A 19,622-nucleotide genomic window follows, 5' to 3' on the forward strand; every position below is an offset into this window, starting at 1 on the left:
CCATTGAGGGTAATTTCGCCGTCTACGAAAGGTTCTGAAGGATCAAAGCATCTGTGACGGATTGGGAAACATAAGGAGTGCTGCTTCGATAAAACCGTACTCAGCAAGAAGGTGGTTGGTGCCGATTATGCGACCAAGAGCGTTCGCTCATCTCATGTTTGAGAAGTCAGCAAATTAATGTATCAGCAATCAGTAACTTGAAAAAGCCAAATCATACTACTTTGATTTCTGTCTTGCACCCTCGGAAAGCGTAAACGATAGATCTGTCATTCGCACGCCAGAGAAGAATCCAGGGCCGGGCATCGAATGTGCATCTGTCGATTAATTAAATTTTCAAGCCGCCAACCATTGAGTTTTCCTTTGACAATCATCATATCTAGTACTGTACATACGAGCAAACTCGACTTTGAGCCCAGTACATACCATAATGAACTTCAACCACCATCAAAGAGCTCACTACCTTGATAATCGATTCTACTCCCAGCGATATGATGTCGTTTCTGCGCCCCTCCCATCCCACCTAGCATTGGATGCAGCACGCCCCCTTGTCCGTTCAATTCCCAAAGTATGTTCATCTGAGTCACTTCACTGGGAGTCAAGAATGACAACGGTCTTCCTCTGTCGTTTGTCAACTTGGTCGTTCATCTCAGACGAAACGGCCCCGCGCTTTCGCCCCCCTTCCTCGACTTGACCTGGTGAAAGTGCACCGTCCTGCAGTGCCTCTGAAGCTGAAGGTCGGCTATCTGGAACGAGTGCTAGCATTCTCGCCAGCAAATGGCACAGTGGGTCTTGACTTGTCGTCAAGGACAAAATGATCATAACGTGGTGACCATTATTCCGAGTGTGCTTGTCAACGAAGTACGACGGATACCATGACTGGGCGAGTGTCAGGGCCAACATGTATATATCCATCTTCTCAGTGTACACGATTGTCCCTTCATCAGGTACTTCTGCAGGATATTGTTCGACTAGCTGGGGTTCCTGAATAGAATGGCCATCAGACTTTGTCGATATAGAGTCTAAGTCAAAAAATACAGCTCGCGATGGCTTCGAGCGTGAAAAAAGCAGCTGAATTGTTGACGGCAATATCGCGCGGTGGTGGATTCCCAGAGCATGCATTTTGGCGAGACCGATCAGCAATTGGTAGATCACTGATTTCCTTGCGGTGGTAAGCTGGGATCCTGAGTCAGACCACCTATAATCAGCGAGAAGAACACCTTTCTCTAAAACAACATAACAATCGAAGGGAGTCTCTGCTCCGCGGATATCGCTTCCGCCCTGGCCAATGTACGAGTTCCCGGATTGGAACACCCGACAGGTCTTGCTCAAATTTTGTATGGTTTCTATTCGCTCCGTTACCTCAGACTGAGACTCTTTGCTTATGGCCCATTTTTTAATTAATCTCGGGCAGCCGCTCCTCGGATCGTAACCTTCGAACCAGGTTTGACGATCTCGATAACCCTCGCCGACATGATTCCTGAATATCGCTCTTTCCAGGTGAATATCGGACAAGAAAGGAATGCCAGATATCCTAGTCCGGGGTGGCGGTTGTTCATGGTTGAAGATTTGGTTCCGCGTCCTCATGTATGTCTGTTCGTCGGTAGTGTTGGCAATCTGGAACTCTAGACAGTATTGCATATGATCTAGCTGAAGTCGAATTCTTGGACGGTCGAGAGCCTGCAATTTACCTTTCCTGAGTGTCGTGAAATCACACTTCGTAAAGCTATCACCTTCAATCATCCAAGCCCCCGACTTCGGGTGGATGCCAAGGATAGCTTGGAGTGGATGCGGGTCCATTGGCAAAGAAGGCGCTGCTAGCAACATGTCGACACCGCGAGCTTCATCTTGGACATCATTGTTTCCTGGTCCTAGGACCCATGCTGGTTTCGCGAGAACGTTGGGGCTGTCAAACAAAATGCGGTAATATCCTGTCTTGATATTTTCGTTTTGTTTCCCTCGAAAGTTTCGAAGTCGACGTACATCATTGGACAACTTGACGTTCGTTGTGCCTGTCTTGACGACATAAGAGGCATGATGTTGACATAATTCGCCCTTATCGTGAGATTCAAGCAAGAAGTGGAAAGCCACTATCGCAGACTCATTCATTGGGTAAAGTCTAATAATATCACTATGATAGGGATGGAATTCTGGATTCCGATCCAGCTTGGGGTCTCGTCTCGAGAATTGCGAAGCTTCCTGGACTTCATCTTTCGCTGCGACTGCTGACGCCTGCTCATTGCGCAGATTTGAGAGTCTCTGTTCTGTCGTCCTATCGGAGTTGAATACTTCTACTAAGTTGTCAGGCTCAATCCGAGGCATGAACAGCTGTCCTGCTCCTGCTGTGGAGTTTTGCAATTTCCCTGATGTTCGGGCCTCGGGCTTAGAGGTACCAATCGACATTTGTTCAAAGATTAAATATATATATGTGAGTCTTTAAGGCCAGGCTTAGTTGGTAAGGAATAAGACGTTGTAAGATGAAAGTAGAAGAAACAATAGATTTCGAGCGACATGTACCGCTTTAAATAATCGACCATCCTTCTCTCCTGTGCCACCAGAGAGCAACACATTCAAAAATATCCGTCACACGCGTCATCCAACCTCGACACTCAAGATTACGATATCTAATTAATCAATGAGATATGTCAAGTCTTGTCATGTCACGCAGTGAAATCGGCGCTTATCCGGAACATCTGCATGACACTCGTGACTATCTGAGCAATAAGGCGTAGGAGGTTTGACACCATCACACGTATAGCCAGACTGATCTCTTATTTGACAAAGTAAGACGTGGAAAGGTTCCAATGTGGCGGCATTACAGACGTGTGTCTGACAAGGGTACCATGTGTGTCATTTTTCTAAACGGCCTAGTGTCATACATGACATATTTAAATGCAGGCGTTGTCTTCTTCATCAACGTTCATACTTCCATCTCTTTACGAATTTTCATTCTTCGAAGATATAGCATTAAGCTTCAAGTTTCAACAGCATCCTCCTAGTGTGATCGTCTTTCTCATTACACATAAAACTCCCAACGGTTTTCACGAAACGCAAATCTCTTGAACTGTGACACCGAGTTCGTGAATCTATCGACAAGAAATAAGTCTCAGTCCAAAGGCTTCTCTCTGAATATACTTTCCTGACAAAATGGACCACGTCTTTCAAACCACTAGTGAGACGAGATATCCGTCTTCTACAACAGACATAGCTGCTGAGTGTAGCTTGACGTCAATGCGAAAGAGAAAGAGAGACTCCTTGAATGATGACGAAGAAGTCCTTAATCCGAAACACAAAGCCGTGATTATCCAGTTTTAGTCAAGAGACTGCTTACGCAAGCAAAATGAACAGAGGAACACCTTTGCCTTCAAGAAAGGCACCAAGACGAATGGTCACTCGATCCATGCATATTGAGCCGATTGCCTTGGCTCCAACCCGTGGCCGCATCGCCATATGGCCACATAGCAAAGACGAGTATATCATCACTTCGTATTCTACTTACAGTAAATATTATGTATGTATCCTGATTTAATTTTCACTCCTGTCTCGAACAAAACGCTGAAGGGTCTTTAGGCATGGGACAAAGTAAGCCCAAATCGATCGTTGCCTAGTGATTTTTCTCCCAGATATGTCAACTGGACAGCAAAAACGTTACCTGCAGATTACATCAGTCCGATGGAAGTATCCAGGAAGATAACTCCTAAATATAAACTTCACCTTGGCGAGTTCCCATACGCAAGCCCCCCAGGGATTGGGGACGGGAACGCCAAGGACTTTGACCCCTGGAGACACAGGAAGAGTCAGATGCGGAGAGAGAAGGCGGCCAAGAAAGCTCGCGAGCGTTTCTTCCAAGATTATGATAGTCAGATTTATTGCTTTATGCAAGAGGAGCCACCAGTAGATGAAATGATGTATTCACCACCCGAATTTTCGACGTTTCTACACCAGGCAACACATCTTGACCAGGGAGTGCCTCCTAAATGGTGGATGGACACGCCACAATCGGATCGTTGCTTGGATACTCTTTAGTGGCACGTGCAGATTCTATGCGACTTACATTGTTTTTGACACTACACTTGCCTTCGTTTACTACAAGAAGAGGTTCGCGCCTTAATTGAGTTTTCGATCATCATGCCTGCAACATGGATCACGACAGACAGACAGACAAGTCACTATGGAAGGAATTCGTTGGAACTCACCCAGCTATTGCAATCAAACAAGTGTGCAGATGTTCGAGAAGAGGGAGGATATCGGAATTCATAGCAGGGACTTGTTGCGACTTACTCGGCTTTTAAAAGTTCGAGGAGAGGGATGATAGTGGGTCACATTGGAAAAATTTGTTGGGACTTACTCGAGTATTGTATTTCACAAATGTGAAAATATTCGAGAAGGAGGATAGTACATAGAAAACTTGGGTTTTACGTGGGAGGCCAAATCATTGGAAAGTTGACGGAGTCTCTGGCCATAGCCATAGTATCATTGGAGAGATAGTCAGAGCAGCAGGCGCTTTGTAGCCTAAGGACCTCAACGGGGCAAGTAGAAGGTGATGTCTTAGTAACCATTAGGCAAATATATCAGGGACAATCTAGTAGGTCGGACATTCAAGAGGTAAGCCGTGCTCCCTTTGTCAGAGCGCAAGCCTTCGTTTGTGAGGTAAGAGGGACGCCATGATCTTGTCAACTAGCATCCCTTTGTCCCCCACATTGATCCCTCTGATTCCTTTCGTTCCTAATTCCAACGCTTCATCTTCTGTTGACATTGTGTGTTCCGTTCAACCATATCTTTGTCGTGTCATGCTCGCAATAACACACTCAATTCCCCAGCTTGAGTCTGACCATCCCTAAACCCGCTGCTTGTTGGCATCAGTCATGGAAGTTTTACGGAAGGGTGGAGCAATACTGACAGTATTTCATCCCGCATAACGAAGCCCCAATACTAGTGATCGATATCGAGCGGCTCAACCAGCTCCACCGCGACAGCAGCCTGATTTCACCCCTGCACGGCATGAAGAACTTGGTGGACATCTCCTGTGTTGCTCATAACGAGAAGGGGACGCGATCCGGTGCGTACATCCGTGTCAACTAACGAGGGGAAATTGAGTGTGAGAACGTGGAGTTTGTCGAGTTGAGTTAGCAGGGGTTCATAATGATAATGGTGGTGTATACCCACACTGTGCAAGGAGAACTGAAGCCACCACACCCTTTTCCTGGTACTTGATCGATCATTGGGATGGTGATTAGGAAGACTGGCTTGAAAAGGTGGTTGGGTGGAAATAGTTTAATAAAAAAGTCAGATCGCTTTGGTCTGATGGAATGAATATGACTAACCAGATGTTACAAATAGACTCTTTGGAGTAGATACATGTCTTCGAGATGTTGTTATTAGAGGGATAAGTCAGCAGGTACTTATAACGAGGACGGTGGTGTAAACCTACTCCGTGTGCTGAACACACTATCCACCACACCCATGTCCTAGTCTCGATCAATCGTTGGGATGGTGGCTCGGTGGAATTGGTTTGATGGAGGTGGTTAGAAAACTCTGATTTGATAGGTCGAATGTGACTAACCAGATGCCAAAAATGTACTTTGGTGCGTCGAGATTGTCTTTAAGATATTGTTATTAGAGAGATAAGTCAGTATAGATTCATAATGGTAAAAGTGGTATAAACCCACTTCGTGTGTTGGACACACTATCCACCATTCCTTATCCTTTATTCTCGATCGATCGATGGGACAGTTTCTGGAGACGACTGGCTTGGTCGTAATGGGTTGAGAGTTCCAGATTCAAAATAACGGTCATGTTTGATGGATCAGCTGAGTTCACCGTGGTCATGGTGGTGCTAACTCACGCCGTGTATGTGAAGTTCTATCCACCACACCCATTTCCTGGTATCCGATCGACGTTGGGCGGCAGATTGCAAAATGGGTTGAAATGCAATTGGTTTGATAGATTGAATTAGCTGAAATAGAACAATTGAAATATGCATCTCCTGAAAGAAATAAAATAGAATAGATCCCAGAAAATCATTCGTCTACAGATCCGACGGAAACGATATACTGAAATAGATGCCATGAAAAGAATCAGAAGAATAGATATGATGTAATGGATGGATGTGTTCGGGTGGATGTAATTAATTGATGAGTCAGTAGAGTTAAATATGCTTGGGGTAATGCAGACCCACGGCGCACATAGAGTCCAATGAAAATGATCAAAAGAACAGATCTGATGCAATATATGAATGTCTTCAAGTGGATGTGATTCGAGAGATGCGTTAATGGGGTTTTACTATGCTTGGAGTGGTGCAAACCCACGCTGCGTATGGGAAACACACCCCACCACACCCTTTTCCTGGTACTCGATCGATCTGGGTTGGCGGTGGTCAGGATGGGGGCAACAAAGATGATATGCAGGGTGGGTAGTAAAAATGATATGAGAGAATGATTTAATGAGAATGAGTAGTTGGCTTGATGTGGTCGTATTTAAATGAATCTTTGTAAGATGTTCTCTGTCTCCAGAGTGCCTGTTGTTGCTTCTATCAAGTGGCATATATGCTCGGTTGTTGTTGTCATTATCATCGAAGTGATCAGTAAAGTTCCTTATGATCATAGCGGTGCTGACTTACGCCGTGTATTGAGAACAATGTCCATCACACCGGCTCCCTGGCACCTCGATTGATCATCGAATGTTTTGATTAGATAGGTTCGATAGAACTCACTTGATAGATGTGCTTATTGTTTCTCTACCGAAAAGGATTTATGCTCGAATGTTGTCATTGGTATCGCACTGATCAGTAGGGTTCGCAATGCTCATAGCGGCGCTGACTCACTCAGTGATTTCCAAACACTATCCATCTCACCCGTTCCTTTTGTATCTTGATTGATCATTGAGTGTCTCAACTAGGTAGATTTGATAGGACTCACTTGATAGAAGTGGTTTGGTGAGAAGAAAATTGTCTGTCTCAAGTAATTACCCGAAGGCGAAGAGAAAAGAAGAGAGAGAGAAGGAGGGAACTTATATACCTGCTGCCAAGAACGCCAAACGCAGAAAGTTCAGCCATCTCGGTTGCTCTGCCAACATAAAGTGGGTATCCACAGACGTGCGACCCACCAAGAGGCTCCGCTCTAAGCCACAAGGCACCTGCCGCCATTCTTCCGCGTATCTTTAGCAGAGATTTTGCCTACCGCTCAGACAATCTCCAGGTTGAAAATTTCAAATACTGAAAGTCTAAATCAGCCGACTCGGAAAAGTTCCAGTAACATGGGCGGTGGAGACAATCCTTGTGTCTCAATGACCAGTGTATGAAGGCTCACGTGGACAATTGCGACGAGTAGGGCTAACTAAACAGTGGTACTATTGATTGCGGTGTAATTCGACGGAGAAAGGAGGTATGCGAAGGATCCTGACACATGTTGACATAGGAAAAGAAGACGTAATGCATTCTGGGCAATTGCATATATTTGGTGCAAGTCCTTTCCCTTTTCCTTTGCTTTGATCATCGCGTAAAGAGTGCATATTCAACCAGCCTACAGTGGTTGAAAGCTTCGCCAACAGTTTTGTTGACCTGGATAGTCCCTGGCCTGTTTCTATTGCTAAGCTCTCGTACTGCCGTTGCATTCTGTCTTCATTAATTCCTTTTCTGTCGACACATCATCATGTGCTGGAGAGCTTGTTCCACGAACTGTCATCGCCATGGACAAAGTTGAGTTAAAGATCTCACCAATTCCACAGCCATTTTTCCCTCTCTTGCATTCACTCCAAGCCATACACACTGGCGGGAAAAGGTGGGCCAATCCGTCCCAGAATCTGCAATTCATGGTTGTAAGAGACTGCACCACACTAGGGCGGGCACATCACTCACAAACTTTCGCATTAAGCCTGGTCTCTACAGCAGCTTCGATCTCCTCTGCCGAGCACTTGCACTCGCACTTCTTTGACGCAATCTTTGACAGTCCTGGTCGACGATCGTAAGCCAGCTGTTTAATGATTTCCTGAATAGTGGGTTCTGAACCGTCGCTACGCATTGGGATGGGTACAGGCTCAGGAATGCTCGGGTTGCAGCTGATGCAGTCGAATTCGAATACGAAGTGTGTAATATCTGCAATTCCTGGCTGTGCTTTGATTATTCTGCGGACTTCGCGAAGAAGGTAAAAAGCCCAGCATTGGCGTAAGGAGCCGTAGAACTTGAGACAGATTGCGATTTTTTTTGAGGTTTGGACAGTCTGCTACCGCCTGTCATAATTTAAGATCAGCCTTTGATCTTATCGTCCTTTCAGACATCATGAAACAAGGTATCAACGGGAATTTCTTTCAATTTTCACATACCCTGCTAAGTTCACTTAGAAATGGCATGTCTTTTCTCCACCATCCAGAGTCAGGCGCCTCAAGATGGAGGCTCGTAAGCATTGGTCGAATATCGTAGCTTTCATGTAATCCGTAGACTATTGGGGCATCGTCGTACTGCACACATTGAATCTCTGCATCAAGAAACCTGGGTATATTTTCGATTCGTACTTTGAAGGTGTTCTGACCGAAACAGATACAGCGAGCGTGTTCAGCAATCTGCGCATTGGAAGCTTTCACCGAGAGCAACGAGAAATTCATACCCAAATAACCCAAATACCCGTCATCGAAGTTACAATTCAACCATGCTGGATAGGCGTTATACACCACCAAACCGTCATGTTTAAGGGACAACTCAAGGATGGTATTGCGGATTTCGGGAGGAAGAGTGGCAAAAGATGTGGGGGCCATGATGTCGACGGCGACAGAATGAAGTTCCAGATCCTTAGTAATGATCACAACATCGAGGAAGATGTATTGACGATGAGCAACATAGAATGGCCATGGATTTATGAAGGTCTAGCAAGAGTAAGACTAGAACACTCACTGACGGCAAAATCGCCCTAGATTAGCGTTACTCCACTTGCAATATCTTTCGGTTCCAAATTTGCTTATCCGCCCCTCACGACGAAGTATCGACGAACAAGTTGTAAGAAGCGGAACAAAAGCGAGGAAACCGTTGCCTACGATTAGAAGTAAGCTACGACGCAGCGTAGATTGAGGGAATGCGTCCGTCAAGATATGACTGAAATTGAAAACTGGATAGAGCAAGTCTGGAAATTTCAAAAATGAGGTCGAGGCCGTTTTCACCCCTCAGTGCACAGAATATCTTTTGATAACACAGCGGGGTCACATATTACCCCACCACATGAACCTCCATATTAGGTCAAAATGTTAAAGAGGCATTCCATAATTTCCAAAAATGAGGTCGACGCTGTTTTGACCCCTCAGTGCGCAGAATCTCTTTTATTGACACAGCGGGGTCACCCAACACGTCCTTTACCCCTCCACATCGATCTCTGAATAAATTAGGTAGCCATTATTTAGAAATCCCAAAAATGAGGTCGACGTCCTTTTTACCCCGCAGTGCACTGAATATCTTTCAACAACACAGCGGGGTCCCGTCGTTCAACACGCCTAAACCCCTCCTCGCCACCATATACTATCTCCCATTTTTCCTCTCCCACCCCAGATTCCCACCATCATGGCCTCACCCACACCGCTCGGCCTCTTCAGCAAGCTCCCCAGGGAGCTAAGAGATCAAATCTACCGCAATGTAAGCCTCCACCTCATCCCTCCGCGCAAGCCCGCCCAATAACTAACGAAACTAGGTCGTCATCAGCAAATACCACAACGCGCACCACCTCCTCTGCGTCCGGCGCTGCTGCTGCCCCGCGTGCGCCCCACCTTTCCGCTCGCGTCTTGCCATCCTCTGCACATCTCTCGCCATGCAGGACGATGTGGTCGACATAGCTTACAGCGAGTCCACCTTCCGCATCACCATTCCCTTGGGAGGGTTATCGACAGCTGTCAGCCATCCGCCCGTTACGGCTGAGGTGGTGGAGAAGATGCAGCGGGTGACTGTCAGGATTGAAGCATTTCCGTCCGAGGTGGGGGATGGTGCGGAGCTCGGGGGGCGGTATGACAAGAGCGCTGTTGGGTCGGTCCGGACTGTGCTTCAGACGGTCGTTGGGAGGGGGGTGGGGGTGGGAATCAGCAGAAAAATGGTAGTCATCGAAATAATAGACCACAACCAGGACTACGAAAAGGGTGTCAACTACACCCACGAAGTCCCTCACGCTGCTCGAAGACTACGTCCTCCAACTCACGAACGTGGCCAAGGTATCGGTGGGCATCAAGTCCGACGCGATGCCTAACGTGCAGGATCACTTCAGACGCGTCTACAGCCATTCGTCAAGATTGTACCTTTGTTTCGCTGATCAGCAGGCGTCGTGGACGGGGTTGGCGCGTGGGCATTTCGATGTGCAACTGTCTTGTTTCGGTAAGAATGTTGGGGGAAAGGTAGGCGCTTTTGAGACCGAAGATGAGGTGGGGGTGGTGGAGGGGGGCTGGGGGGAGTTTTATTATGGGAGGAGGATTGTGTTTCGGCCTGCTGTTGGTGTGGAAGTAAGTGGGCAGCGACCGGCGGTGGTTTTCTGGGGGACGATCAGGGCGTGAGTGCGAGAGATGACTCGTGAGAAAGCATGAGGGATTTTGGGATTGAATGGGTATCAGATTCGTGGCAGAAAGTTAGGTGCGGAAGTGTCGAAGAATAGACTTGGTTTTCGAGAAGTTGTATGCTGAGACCGGCAGGCAGCATATGTCCATGAGACTAGATCTAAAACAAGAGGATTGGGCACGGTACTCGATTGTCAGCTTGAAGATAAGGTGGGAGATTTTGCGGTATTGATTCTGCGTATTCACCATTAGAGTTACCGCAGGGTTGTGGGCTAGGTCCAGTGTCTTGTCCATTTCACGTAGACCAACAGTACTGTCCAAGCAAAGCAGATGCTAATGATTTAGATTTGGCAATTTATATCCATAGATAGAGGCACGCAAAGTCGTCCCGCAAACTACAGACCGTCGAATCATTCTTTTCGGCTGCCTCGTTCTGAAGCGCTGCAGTCTTGATGACTGAGTTGACAGATCTAAAGAGGGCAATTGAAGATCTCGAATCCTTTGTGACTGCCGTTTCTATGCTCTATGGCATAGCTTTTTTGGCTGAAGATGATCCTGAAAAGGTGGGCCAAATATCATGTCGTGGCTTGCTCCAGAAAATCGTGCAAAACCCTTGCGCCGATGGAGAGCTGAAGGCTACGATTCTTATCACCCTTCTTCGTTCCTTCACTGCAGTGCATCGTCTCTGAAAGAATCCCCAAGACCATCGTCATATTCCTAGAAACAACGTGATCTTTCATGCCGTCCATCAAGGGTGGCATTCCAAGAGTTTCCTCGATGCGGCAGTAGATCTTTTCCAGCAGATCGTTGCATATGTGTGTTAGCTGAATGTATCTTGTTTTCATGGTCTCTAAAGTCCGTGGTAGCCATTCACGGACTTGTTGAAGAACTTCAATTGGCGTCAACTGTTTCTGGCCATTCCTCTTGCCACCTCGCTTCTCAGCTTCAGTCTGCTTCTCCTGAATCAAAAGCTGAAGTTTGCGCATGCCATGCTCATTCGCTTCTTGAGAGTGTATGAAGTCCAAAAGAGTTTTTGTCATACGTGTTTCGGACAACTCAGGTCCAAAATACTTTTTGTTTTTTCTTTTCCAGTTCGGAGCCCGTAATTTTGCGTCGTGGGCAAAGTGGTATGATGGAATGCCTAATCTAATCACCCAACGCCTGAACATATCTTGCGGTGTCGTTGGCAATTGGCCCTGGAACAATTGTTTGATTTGGAGCTCTATAACATGATCTAGTTCCTTCCAGGACGCCTCTAAGTGCCCAGTCTGTCGAACAGCGTTATATAAGTGAGAAATAGCGAAGATAGACTGGTGTTGATTTGCAATTATGATACCTACATGTTCCATTTCGAGAGAGGCGTTGAACATCACAGTTCCACAGGCCAGTGGATTGTGCTTTAGAAGAAAGTCAGAACTGGCAGCAGGCCTAATACTTCGAACCTCTTCCCAGTCTGCCTCGTCTATTTTCTCGTCAGTCAATTTGTCACCAATCCCTCCTATTAGTCTTAGTTCTTTCGAGAATAAGCTCCTGGGACCCGAGGGGCTGTTCTTGAGCGATAGAAATTTGATTGGCTTGAGAAGCTCCTTTGCGGGACTCTCTCCAAGCCTCGTTTTCATCCATGGTATAGGGTTTTGAACGACTCGGCAATGAAGCAGTCGATAGAGACCCCGGAAATGATTCTCGTCCTCTTTGGGACGAAGACTCGCACTTAAGGCCATGAGTTTGCCCTCATAAGATTTCAAAAGTTTGATTGCACTGTCCCCGTACTCGACTTGGCTATGATAGGTCTGATCGATTGCTGTCTTAAGGATGCCTCTGATATCGAGGAGAATACGAGCGGCGAAGACAATCCAAACGCTTGGTATCTTTTCCTTTTTCATCTGGCAGAATGCAATCGAGAAACCGTTGATCATTGTCTCATCTCGAACCTTCCAGTATTCATCAGCCTGGCAGATACTTTCCACTTTTGGTATGTACTTTTCGAAGGCCTGGTCCATCAAGAATTGCGTCAGAAATGTATCCTCATCTTCCCATTCTTTGATATGGGGCAAGTCATACAACCATGGTTCTGAAGTAAGCGAGTAGGTAATGAGGGGCACTGTTTGGACGAAGAAGCTCGATAAGTCTGCCGATTGTTGGAATTTTGTAAGAATCCGAAGAGTTGGTAGGTAAATAAAGTGATCCAAGGGGTCCAAACCCAGCTGTTCAAGCAATCCTTCAGTCGTTTCCCGGTGAGATCTTTCCTTCGGAGCGATCTCTTCTTGCGGGACGATCTTTTCTGGTGGAACAACCATATCCTGCGGAATAGCCACTTCCTGTGGAGCAGGCCCTTGTTCTGGACGCACGGGTCTCTTGAAAAGAAGTAGGTTCACCATGTCAAAGTATGAGCTGCCCTTTTCAATGGGCTCACCAGGAATCTTTGTCAAAAGATCTTCTTCAGCTCGCCGAACGAGGTCCAACGCAAGGTTGGTTGTCATTGCACAGGTCTCTAAATCAAGCTTTCCCTCCTTGTATTGTTGCCAACTATCTTTGAGCAGATCCTCAATTCCATGAAGGTCCTCGAAGAAGCAAAAGACTATGAATGCAAGAGCAAAGCTCAGCTTCTCCTCGAACTCGTATTCCTCGCGATCTTTGGATGGAGCGCTTGACGGTGACTTCGCTGTCATATTGACGCTTGCGGCTGAGACATCGAAAGTCTCGTCAACATCCTCCACGTTGAGCATGCCGAATCGATTACATAAGCCAGCATTCGGGGGTTGAGCTGAGCCCGGTGTCTCCGAGCTTTGAGCACGTTTCTCGGTGTGGGTGTCAATACAAGGTTCGAGAATCTTGAGCGCCTTTTCTAAGACTTCAATGAATTGCTCGTGGCTACTATTGGAGTCAAGATCATCAGAGGCGCTCTGCCTAAACCATTTCGAGCAGCGTTTGCGGGCATTGATTGAACGCTTTACGACACTCAAGACCTCTTTTGGCATCTTTTTTTGCGATCTCGCTACCGTTTCCGCTTGTTCAAGGAGCGTTCTTGAGGTCACGTTGTGCTTGATGACATGGAAATCAGTCTCTGAACCACGATCATCCTGAGCCAATTTGGCCAATTTCCTTGCTCTGCCTTTCAGACGCGGCGTCGAAGCTACCGGATTTGCCGGCTTCTGGGTCGCGGCTTCACATGACTCAGCTGTGGAAAGATAGTAACCGCAGGCTCGAGCGGATTGAGAAAGCCAAGTCGTAAAGACGTTGGTGTCTTCTTTGTACCTCTGATAGCTGCTGAACAAAATCTGCGGTAGCATATTGGGGTAACAGTCACATTTCGACCAGTCGGTTCAATCTCTTTTACAATGGTGGGTCAATCGAAAAGCTAGAGACAGCGTGGCAGCTTCTGCGTAGAGTATGTCAATCGATTATCAGTCCACCGGAGCACTGCGCATTACGCTTGACGAAAGAAGTATTCAGTGATCGCTTTACGCAAAACCCTGTATGTGGTAATGATGTTCGGAGTGAGACGAGCGAAGCTGTAGAATTTGCGAGGCGTGACACATCACCGAACAGATCATTCACTTCAAAGCGGACATGTCGGGCGGACCTCCGTAATTTGCCCACATCGGATTTCGTGAAGTGAATTCCTCTCCTCAGTATGCCAAGTCCAGTTGTATATTGATAGACAGTACGTAGCCTCTGTCTTTTGAGCTCATGATGCACCGTCTACGATCTGCCTTGCGAGAGGCCAGAAGTTCCAAATGTCTTAGGGACGGGGGCGTCATGCTCGTCGCAAGCAGTACTGACTAGGTTGAGGCCAATCAGTCGATCAGTGGAAATATGCAAGTGATGTGGATCTACGCGACGTATTCGGCAATGACCTATATCTCCTCAGTACTGCCACGTAGGGGTAAAAGCGAATTGTATCGATTATGGACAGAAAGCACGTTCACTTGCCGCGCTCCTCTCCAGCCTGATCTCGATCGCAGCCCTTTGACTGAACAGGTCTCGTTCATCCTGGTTGATTTCTCACACACCACACCAATATCAGCATGCATAGTAACGCGTAAAGCGCATTCAAATCTATCGCGTTGAGCGATTTCTTCATATCTCTCCGGACTGCCTGCTGAGCAAAAGATCAATGACGAGAGGGACAATTGCAGTCGATGTGCAATATGCAACCGAAGCCGCTGCGCGCTTGGTTCACTTGGCTCTCGCCGTCAAGCCCATCTTCGTTCGCAGGTTTCTGGAGCCTGAGTATTCGTCAGGGTCTGTTGATCTTTCTCGGCGATTCCATAAGGCGAGTGAGGGCCTCCCTCTCCGTCTGAGAGGCTTACGAACGGCAAAATAGCTGTCGACTCTAGAGTCATGTTTCATGTGAGACACTTGTTGCTCTCTTGCAACGACATGATTGCACAATTTCACCTCTTACTGTCCATGGAAAAGTCAGTAGACATATTGCATCACGCCTGGGTATATTGAGTCCGGCTTCGGGGCCAAAAATGCTTGGCATTCGTGGCAATCGAAAAAACGTTTACAATGTAAACCGTCTCACTCATCATGCTACATGGAATCAACCTTGTGCTGACTAGCTTCGCAAAGTCGGATAGTTTAGCAGGCTAATGATAATAGCCCGACGTCGTGGACTTTGACTTGGCTTTGCCGTTAGGTTCGTGACATCGGGCCCAGACTCCTGGGCTCATCAGCTTTGACGATCAATCTTGCCATTCATGCAACGCATACACGCCTGCAAATAGCACCTCTTCGATAAGGCCATTCGCTGCTTGTCTTTCCCCCTCTCGGCGAACTGGTATACAGCTTACGTCGATCGCTTATTGCCAAGAGCCCAATGCAACGCTACAAAGCAGGCTGAGGACTAGTGTCAAATCATGATGGTGCGGGGCTATTGACCCCACGCAGTGATGCCGCCAGACCTACGCTTTGCCGTGGCAAGGCAGACTCGACTTCTAGGGACTTCAGCCAGTAGGAGATCCCTTGTGTTTCCACTGCTTCCGCCCTCGGTTGAGCTAGTCTTTCCATGAGAATGTCGCTGCCGGAACGTCCAGCCTTGTCACGGAGGACGATCTATTAGTATGTGCTCCTACGACCTCCTGAAATTATTCCTCTCCACCTCCAGCTGTATCACACTTACTTCCCGGAATGCCTCGCATCAGACCTGCAGGATTTGTTCGTTCTAGAGGTCCGCGGCGGGTAGGTCCCAGTCTTTGATATCCATGGTCGATACTGACTCTGAAATAACCAAAGGCCACCAGGGGCGATCTCATAAAGCGGTTCGACAAGCTGATGAAAGACAACAAAGGCGGTGTAGTCGACTTTCCATTGAGATATATCGAAGACTACGCGTTGCGCAAGTCACTGGAACCATTGATATTCAAATGCCATGGAGTCGTGACTGATGACGAATTATACAAAGGCGCGCAGTTAGCCAAAGGTACTGAATTCTCGCCTCATTTCTTGAATGATGCATGACGAGCAATAGTTGGGCATCTGCTTGATGTTGGAAAGGAAGTTGCAATACCCTTGTCGGATGCAGAGCGGGAGGCTCTCCGCATCCAAAGATCGTCTGCCTTTTGGGAGGAACCCAAGGACCTGTTACTGACTCTATTCGCGTGCTCTCTCGCGAGTCTAACTCAGGGCTGGTGAGACCATCCATATGCGATATTTTGTCATTTTGAGAACGCTGACTCGGAATATGCGTCAGGGACCAAGCCTGCACCGGGAACCTCGGTTGGCCGCAAGAGTTTGGGCTCAATATAGACCCTCATCATCCGTCAGGGAGAGATATGTGGATCTTTGGTGGCATTCAAGGCATCATGTGGTTTTCAGCAGTGAGTGAAGACGTCCCAACCCAGCTTTGTGACATAAGTCTTGGGCTATCCCAGATTGCCATTGGCTCAAGGTCTGTACTGATATTCGTTACCAACCAGGCTATACTTGGATCATACATATCAGATCCTATCAGCGTAAGTCCCAATTTCTAGACTTATCCAGCGCCACCTGTGCTGCCTTTACGTGTCAGCGAGTCTTATATCACTGCAGTTCAGGCTTCTTCTCAGAGGCTTCTCTTCTACGTGGACTAGGTGCTGACGCTGTCTGACTAGGAATACATAGGAAGGCGTGGTGCGCTATTCTGCGCCGCGATTTGCAGCTTTACGTCTGTTATCGGAGCCTCACGAACTCATAGTTGGTGAGCATTGACCCCCTTACCTTTCACCATGCCTAGGATGTCTGAGAGTCTTACGCATTCCCTAGGCAAGCGCTCTTTGCGTGCAGGATCGTGCTTGGCGTAAATGTCCCTTTCTATGACAAGTGACACGACATCTGACTCTTCCAAAGCTTGGTGTGGGCGGAAAGGCCAGCGTTGTTCCTATTTTGGAGGCCGAAGTCACGCCAACGTCGAAAAGGTGGGCAACTTTCCTCATTGCGAGTTGAAGACATTCCTGGAGAATTATGGCGCTAGTTTCGATTGGGTCATTATCCTTGGCACCACTAATACTTTGTGTTCAGCTTCATGATGAGTGCGTGGAGAGATTGTGGCACTTGCTAACGCTTTGTCTTTCTAGAGGGCGATTGCTTGTAGGTTGGCAGGTCTTCGTCGCCACTGTGAGTGCACATCATAGACACTGTCATAAGTGGGACACAGCTGATTCAGAAATCTACTCAGGGGCTTTTCGCCGGTTTTACAGCAACATACATACTGAGAGATAGCTGGCGCCATCAGCTCCTTAGTGGCGCAATTCCAGCCTTTGCTCTTTTACTTTTGACCTGGGTCTCATGCGAAAGTCCTCGCTGGCTCATCATCCAAGGAAAATACGAAAAAGCATTCACCACTCTTGTCAGGCTTCGGAAAGAACGAGTCATCGCCGCCAAAGAACTGTGCTCTATCTACTATCAGATTCAAGCCGAGAGATGGCTATTTTCTGCGCCCGAAGTCAAGGTAGCTGCAGATCTCGAGGCCACCAACTCCGATGAAACCGAAGGTCTGAATCCATTCGAACCTGAGTTGCCTCGAACCAGCTATTGGCGGCGTCTCATCAACCATTACACCTTTCCAAGGATTCGTAGAGCTGCCATTGCGGCCATGGTAGTCATGCTCAGTCAGCAGCTTTCAGGTGATTATTTTCCTTTATTTTCCCACTACTTATCTGTACTTACGCGCTCTGGTGCCTTTCTAGGAATTAATGTGATAGCTTTCCTTGCTACCAACTTCTTTTCTTCTGCGCAGCTTCGTAAGTCGACACCAGAAGAGGCAAAGCTAGATTCCTACAAGCTCGCCATTGGATTTGGTGCTGTTAATGCTCTGGCTTCAGCGTGGGCTTATTTCTTGGTCGAGAATAAAGAGGAGCCTAGAGCTGTGACTGAGATTGAGTCTGAATACTGCGATGATAAGGAGAGTATGCATGACAATGGATTACATCGGCCTAGCACTTCGGAAGAGGAAGAAGTAGGAGACACTAGGAACGACTTTAGCAATCGCTTCTCAGCAGCTGGTGCTTCTGTAAGGTTTCAGGATGACGAAGAGATTATAAACGACGGCGATTCCTCAATTGACGGTCAGCATCATGGCCTCCCTCTGGACACACTACAACGAGACTCTCGAGTCCTATCGGAAACATCCTCCTTATCCGACGTCGAACTCAGCGAAAGCGACGATACGCAGCTCTATACAACAGAAAAGACGCATCAATTTCGCGGTCGCCGTTTCCTTCTTCTCCTGTCTCTTTTTGGCGGTGTCTTTACTCTCCTCATCACCGCACTCTGCTTCAACATACCAGAGGGCAATTCGGCACGCTTGCCCCTAGTAGCGTTGTTCATTATGATCTTTACTGTCTTTTACTCTTTGGGAGCAGGGGCGATAGCATTTTTGTACTGCGCGGAGGTGTTCCCGAATGAAGGACGTGGTGAGTTGATCTCTCCTCCTTGGACCCGCCGCTGGTCTCCTTTGCCATCAAATTCGCTGACATCTCTATTAAGAAATCGGCATGAGCTGGTCAACTTTCTGGAATTTCAGTGGCGCCGGGACACTCGCCCTATTTGTCCCATTTGGTATCAACTGGGGGCATGGCAAGCTGCTCGGCCTGTTCTCGTAAGTCTCCTTCCCCATTCGCACGGTCTCTTTCCAGACTCTGCTCCCCTAGAAACTCCAACTAACGCGCCAATTTAGCGGGTTCAACGCCGTAGCTTTCATCCTAGTAGGGCAACTTTCCCTTTCCCCTCCCTTCTTCCCACAACCCATTCCATCCTAACAACATCCAGGTCTGGTTCCTAGTCCCCTCCACAAACCAAACGGCAACGCTGGAAGACATGTCCTACATCTTCGGGCGCAAACTGCGGCAGCACGCCAAAGCGCAACTCAAAAGACTCAATCCCTATGGCCATGTCACCGGCGCAAAGATTCAGTGGTTGACTGCACAGAGTGGGGCGGGTAGTGTCAGTACGGTCGAAGTTGCGCGGATGAATCACACGAGAAGGGTGTTAGAGGGTGAGAATGAGGGTAGCTTGGGAGAGGAGGCACCACGAGGTGGGACCACTTGATGAAAAGGAGACCGTGGGTCCCGAAGACGGTGGCTCGAAGAGTGGTGATGGGAAGAAGGTAGACGTGGAAAGAACTGGGGAGAAGGCACCGTATATCCGAGAGCTGAGGTTTGAGAGGAGAAAGAGCGCTGCGGAAGGGGCGAATGCGGATGTCATTGAGGTGCTGCCGACGCCAAAGTAGGGGTGGTAAATGATGGCGACGGAATCACGAGCGCTGTATGAGGTATGAGAAACGGGACATGAAGGATAATGATAATGAAGGGGAGCGAAGTTGTTATTTATGACTCTCATTTGTGCGATAGATTTTAATTAACTCCCACAGCGACACATTCCTCCGCTTTTTTTCTCGTAATCTAATGCGGAAGACTGCTCGCGTTCGTCCCTATCTGTGCTGGAGTCTTGACGCTTCCGCTCGGATTGCTAGTGAGCTCTGCGAGAATGCTCAAGTTTACAATACTTGTTACTCAACAATCAGCGCCTCCCTCCCCACACAGAGTAAGAACGAGTAACAAACCAACTCATAGATGTCATCAAAGCTTAAACAACATCCAAAGTACGCCGCACCTCCCTCTTAAGCC

The 19,622-nt window shown here is 47.6% G+C and overlaps 6 protein-coding genes across 6 annotated transcripts; 4 read left to right on the forward strand and 2 right to left on the reverse strand.

Annotated features, from left to right (window-relative positions):
- Positions 1-585: 585 nt before the first annotated feature.
- On the reverse strand, positions 586-2,400 carry KY384_003515 (uncharacterized protein; the record flags this gene model as incomplete). The annotated part of the gene is made up of 1 exon (XM_044812029.1): positions 586-2,400. One exon carries the CDS (start codon positions 2,398-2,400, stop codon positions 586-588), a length of 1,815 nt encoding a protein of 604 aa, XP_044671162.1.
- A 744-nt stretch (positions 2,401-3,144) lies between these two features.
- KY384_003516 (uncharacterized protein) lies at positions 3,145-4,023 on the forward strand (the record flags this gene model as incomplete). Its single annotated transcript, XM_044812030.1, has 2 exons — positions 3,145-3,294; positions 3,568-4,023. The coding sequence occupies 2 exons, from the start codon at positions 3,145-3,147 to the stop codon at positions 4,021-4,023; spliced, it is 606 nt and encodes a 201-aa protein (XP_044671163.1).
- Positions 4,024-9,782: 5,759 nt separating this feature from the next.
- KY384_003517 (uncharacterized protein) lies at positions 9,783-10,512 on the forward strand (the record flags this gene model as incomplete). The annotated part of the gene is made up of 2 exons (XM_044812031.1): positions 9,783-10,193; positions 10,282-10,512. The coding sequence occupies 2 exons, from the start codon at positions 9,783-9,785 to the stop codon at positions 10,510-10,512; spliced, it is 642 nt and encodes a 213-aa protein (XP_044671164.1).
- Positions 10,513-11,087: 575 nt separating this feature from the next.
- Positions 11,088-13,802, reverse strand: KY384_003518 (uncharacterized protein; the record flags this gene model as incomplete). Its single annotated transcript, XM_044812032.1, has 1 exon — positions 11,088-13,802. One exon carries the CDS (start codon positions 13,800-13,802, stop codon positions 11,088-11,090), a length of 2,715 nt encoding a protein of 904 aa, XP_044671165.1.
- Positions 13,803-15,648: 1,846 nt separating this feature from the next.
- KY384_003519 (uncharacterized protein) lies at positions 15,649-15,978 on the forward strand (the record flags this gene model as incomplete). Its single annotated transcript, XM_044812033.1, has 2 exons — positions 15,649-15,699; positions 15,754-15,978. The coding sequence occupies 2 exons, from the start codon at positions 15,649-15,651 to the stop codon at positions 15,976-15,978; spliced, it is 276 nt and encodes a 91-aa protein (XP_044671166.1).
- Positions 15,979-16,799: 821 nt separating this feature from the next.
- Positions 16,800-19,225, forward strand: KY384_003520 (uncharacterized protein; the record flags this gene model as incomplete). Its single annotated transcript, XM_044812034.1, has 6 exons — positions 16,800-16,979; positions 17,153-18,410; positions 18,484-18,595; positions 18,674-18,701; positions 18,766-18,939; positions 18,989-19,225. 6 exons carry the CDS (start codon positions 16,800-16,802, stop codon positions 19,223-19,225), a joined length of 1,989 nt encoding a protein of 662 aa, XP_044671167.1.
- Between the last annotated feature and the right edge of the window lie 397 nt (positions 19,226-19,622).

Source organism: Bacidia gigantensis (genome assembly GCF_019456465.1).
Source record: "Bacidia gigantensis strain McMullin 20006 chromosome Unknown contig_180, whole genome shotgun sequence".
NCBI classification, from domain to species: Eukaryota; Fungi; Ascomycota; class Lecanoromycetes; order Lecanorales; family Ramalinaceae; genus Bacidia; species Bacidia gigantensis.